At 34.5% G+C, this 4,178-nt stretch overlaps 1 protein-coding gene across 1 annotated transcript in view; it reads left to right on the forward strand.

Moving 5' to 3' along the window:
• Positions 1–4,178, forward strand: part of ITPR2 (inositol 1,4,5-trisphosphate receptor, type 2) — a 450,179-nt gene that overhangs the window by 367,455 nt on the left and 78,546 nt on the right. Inside the window, exon 50 of the mRNA XM_004693199.2 lies at positions 3,803–3,967. Within this exon, the coding sequence (XP_004693256.1) occupies positions 3,803–3,967 (165 nt within the window). The remainder of the gene's footprint in view (positions 1–3,802; positions 3,968–4,178) is intronic.

Here is a 4,178-nt window from a genome sequence, read left to right on the forward strand (position 1 = left end):
TGAAATGCTCTGTATATGGGAGCAGCAGGCAGGGCGGGAGAGGTCTGCTGTGCCATGTGGGTCAGCTTCCCCATTAGGGAATTGAACTGCTATAGTGGCTGAGGATAGCTTCAGAGTGCTGCGCTTTAATCCATTGCACCACCAGGGAGGGGCCATCTCTGAAACAGTTTTGTCTATATTTTTTTCTTTTCTAGTATATCTTTTAAATGTGTCATGTGTAAATCATTTGCCTTGATCACAGTTACTTGTCACACGGAGGTGTATCCTTATGCTGGAACATTGTCTCACCATTTTGCAGAGAAGCAAAGACCTGCACACAGAATGTTCGCATTTAATAGTGTGATGCCTTTAGCTCATCATCTCATTTTTAGAACAATAGTTGGTAATGTAGTTAATATATAACTCAAGATGATAAATTCAGTTTTACTTTTCAATAAATGATAGGCAATTTTTTGGACAGTTTATTCCTAGAAAATAGGTTATGTTATCTCATGGGAACAATGGAAGAGCACTCATGGCACTGCTGATTCGTAAGGCTGAATCACAGCAAACATTCACTTCACATGTACAGCTCACAAATACACACACACAGGCACACACATCCTATTTTTATACATAGTATGGTCACTGAGTGCTATAATTGCTTTTTGTTTTCACTTGCAGAAACAGAACTGCTCCAGTATCGGGGCAAAACTAACATGTGTCAAAGTCACACCACAAGTGGTGACTGTTTTCATTGGCAATTTAAAAGATTTCCAAGGTGATTTTGACTTCAGTGAAAATTTTGCCTTATACCTTGGTCATAGATCCTTACCCTGCCTGAGGTATGAGTCCATTGAAATGGAGATTTTTCAAACAAGTCATCTCATTTTTTAAAAGATTTTTTTATTTGTGCATACAGAAATGGGGCACAGGTCAGAGGTGAGAGGATTCACCAACCAGAGTGGGGAGCAGAACAGGCAGACAGACAAACTACACTGCTGAGGGGAGCAGCGGGCGAGACAAGAAAGGTCTGCCATGCCCCGTGGGTCACCTCTGGGGCAGGGATTGAAGCAGCCGCAACATGGCTTAGCTTCACAGTGCAGCGCTCCCACCCACTGTGCTACCAGGGAGAGCCCTAAGTCATCTTATTTTTAGGAAGATAGTTAGTAATGTAGTTAATACGTAATTCAAGATGATAAATTCAGTTTTACTTTTGAATAAATGATAGGCAATTTTTGGGGGAACAGTTTATTACTAGAAAATAGGTTATGTTTTCTCATGGAAACAATAGAAGAGGGACATAGAATTTCTGGTCATGGACATTGAATCAAGTAAGTCAAAAGTACATTAGAGGAAGTTACAAATGTCTGTGATCACATAAAATAAGATGTGAAGGACATCATGAATTTCTAGAGCTGTGAGGGACTTTAAGGATTGATTACTTCTAGACATTATTTTTAGAAGTGAGTATAGCGCATCCCCTAGAGACAGGAGGATTCACCAGAATAACTAGTGGAAGATGCAGGACGAGAGCCTAGATGGCCCACTTTTTAGTCCATCTTCTTTCCACTGTACGGCACTTAAAAGTCCTGAGATGAAAATATGTACAAAATGAAGAATAATGTAAAAAATGTATATAATTTTTTAATTCCAAAAAAATTAGAAATAGTAAATTTTTTACTTTACAGTAAAAAGTACAAAGCTTTAAAAAAAAGTCCTAAAAAGACAAACCAGCAAACCTGCTCCTCTATCAAATAGTTCACTCCATCTGCAACAAAATGTTTATCAAGGATATATATGTGTATAACATATATGATCCATTTATAATGGTGTTGTGTCTACTAATTCAAGGGTCCTTTGAATACTTGCTCAAAAGAGCATGGTCTGTCAACTACTCTGCCCAGTATCTCACCATTATCTACTTTGCCCTTGCCATAGAAACAGTGATTCCCAGAAATGTGTCCTTGTTTATGCATTATTTGCGAAGTTAAAAGTATGGTCTGTTTGCAAATTTGCATTCAGTATATTACTTTTCCTCAGTATATGGGCTTATAAATAATTTCCATGATTCAGTTTAGGGAAGATTAGTTAAGAAAATAACATAAACTATCTTACAAGTCACTCATTTTTCTGAAAAGTCATATTTTAAATGTTTAACTTTATTTTTTAGAGAAATTATATTTTGTAATGATGAACCAAGGTCAACAGCTCAAATTGAAACAATAGCCACTTGCAACAATTTGAAGAGTAAAACACAGACTATAACTTCACCTATTCCATATTTTACCATTGTCAAATACTATACTAATGTCAGCACCTTGTATGTAGTATGTATTTCCTGAGTTTTAAAAATAATGACTTCTTAGAGTAAACTTTTCTTGTGTAGGTCTATAATAAATATGAAGACTGCAACTATGTGTAGTAATAACAGGAAGATGTGATTATGCAACATTAGACGAAATGAAAACTAAGTTTCTCAGTCAAGTTGTTACTAAGAGGATGAGAAAATCCTTAACTGATTATTGAGATGATAAGTGAGTGAGATCATTAGTACAGAGAAATTTAGGAAAGATTTGAACTTTTTCACTGCTTTCTTGGTACTTTGGTTTGTCTCCTCAGTGCACAGTGACAACCCATTTCTCATTTTATCTGTATTGATTTCATCTTCAGAAAGTGGAAGGAAAAAATTTTTCCAACCTCTCAAATTTCCCTTCTGCATCAGTGTTAGGTTTCTTTCTGTGTTATTTAAAATCATTCCATATGGCAATTCCTTTCATTTATATTGAAAAAAAAATCAACAATGTTGCAAGAAGCCTCTTCTTTCCCCTAAATTAGATCCGAATACATAAAGATAAGATGATATTGTTTGTCTATGAGAACTGAGACAATAATTTGGAAAAATAAGCTAAAAAATTTGAAATATTGTAATTCTTGATGACTAAGAGGTACAATTGGCTCTTCAGTTTATAAATAATGCAGTGATTCTAGAACCAAGAGATGGCACAAAGTTTATGATAACTGCCCAGCTCACTGTTGTTACCAACAAAGGCTCTTGTTATAAACTTCTGTATTCTAAAATTATGCTGTAAGGGCAATTTAAATATAGTTTTCATATGAATATGTAATACTAAGCATAATAAACACTTCAGAATATTTATTGAACAGTTACCATGCATAAAGCTTAGAAAAATTTTGTAGGCCTTATGTGAATTTTATTCTAAGCATGTAAATATATATTATGTTTTCAAGTGTATTAAATGCAGACATTTTTTAATGGTCTTACTTGTTTGAAATAATAAGTTCTGTATAAAATATCAATGAGAGATCTCTGGATGCTTTAAAAAATGCATATCCAGTATAACAAAAAAAATTATGTGTTTTAATATGAAAATATAATCAAAGTAATATTTAAGGGGTCAATATACTATATACTCCTTATTCATTATGAATTATTTAATCCTCTAAAGAGTTGGAACTTTCTTTATTCCAGTTTTTCAGAAGAAACAGTCAAGGCTTACAGTTGAGTGACTCAGGATATACGACAGGGGTAGGAAATAAAAAATTTTAAAACTCAATTCTGACTTGCCTATATTATAGCTGGGACTCTAAATCCTTCTCACTTTTCCTGCCATTACAAAGCATACAGAATTTACATGTGTTATGTTTACATGCAAATTTGTAAGCTAAAAAATTACAAAAAGAAAAATCATAAAAGAAAATCTCAGACTTTGTGTCTAAGAAGTATTTTGCCTGTGCCCTGCTATTCATGTGAGTTTCAGGATAAATAAGACAGTAAAACCCAATCTTTTCTTCCTTTCAGCTTTGTAATAAAATAGTATTCCTGGTGAGTTTTGTTGGGAACCGTGGCACGTTCACCCGAGGGTACCGAGCGGTCATCCTGGATGTGGCCTTTCTCTACCACGTAGCCTATGTCCTGGTTTGCATGCTGGGCCTCTTTGTCCACGAATTCTTCTATAGCTTCCTGGTGAGTATATCTCTATGTGGACCAGTGCTGCTGACAAAAAATATACAATGCTTCCTCTTCTTATGCCTCTTCCTTTGATTTTTTTTTTTTTTTAAGCAGGAGCTGACATTTAGGACAAATTGTTATTTTTAGAATTTCCTTAGAAAAGCATGAATTATTATTATTTTTAGTCTTTTTTTTTTTTTTTCTGAGAAACCACATAGATGGAATT

Source organism: Condylura cristata, unplaced genomic scaffold (genome assembly GCF_000260355.1).
Source record: "Condylura cristata isolate star-nosed mole 26May11 unplaced genomic scaffold, ConCri1.0 scaffold00036, whole genome shotgun sequence".
Lineage (NCBI taxonomy): Eukaryota > Metazoa > Chordata > Mammalia > Eulipotyphla > Talpidae > Condylura > Condylura cristata.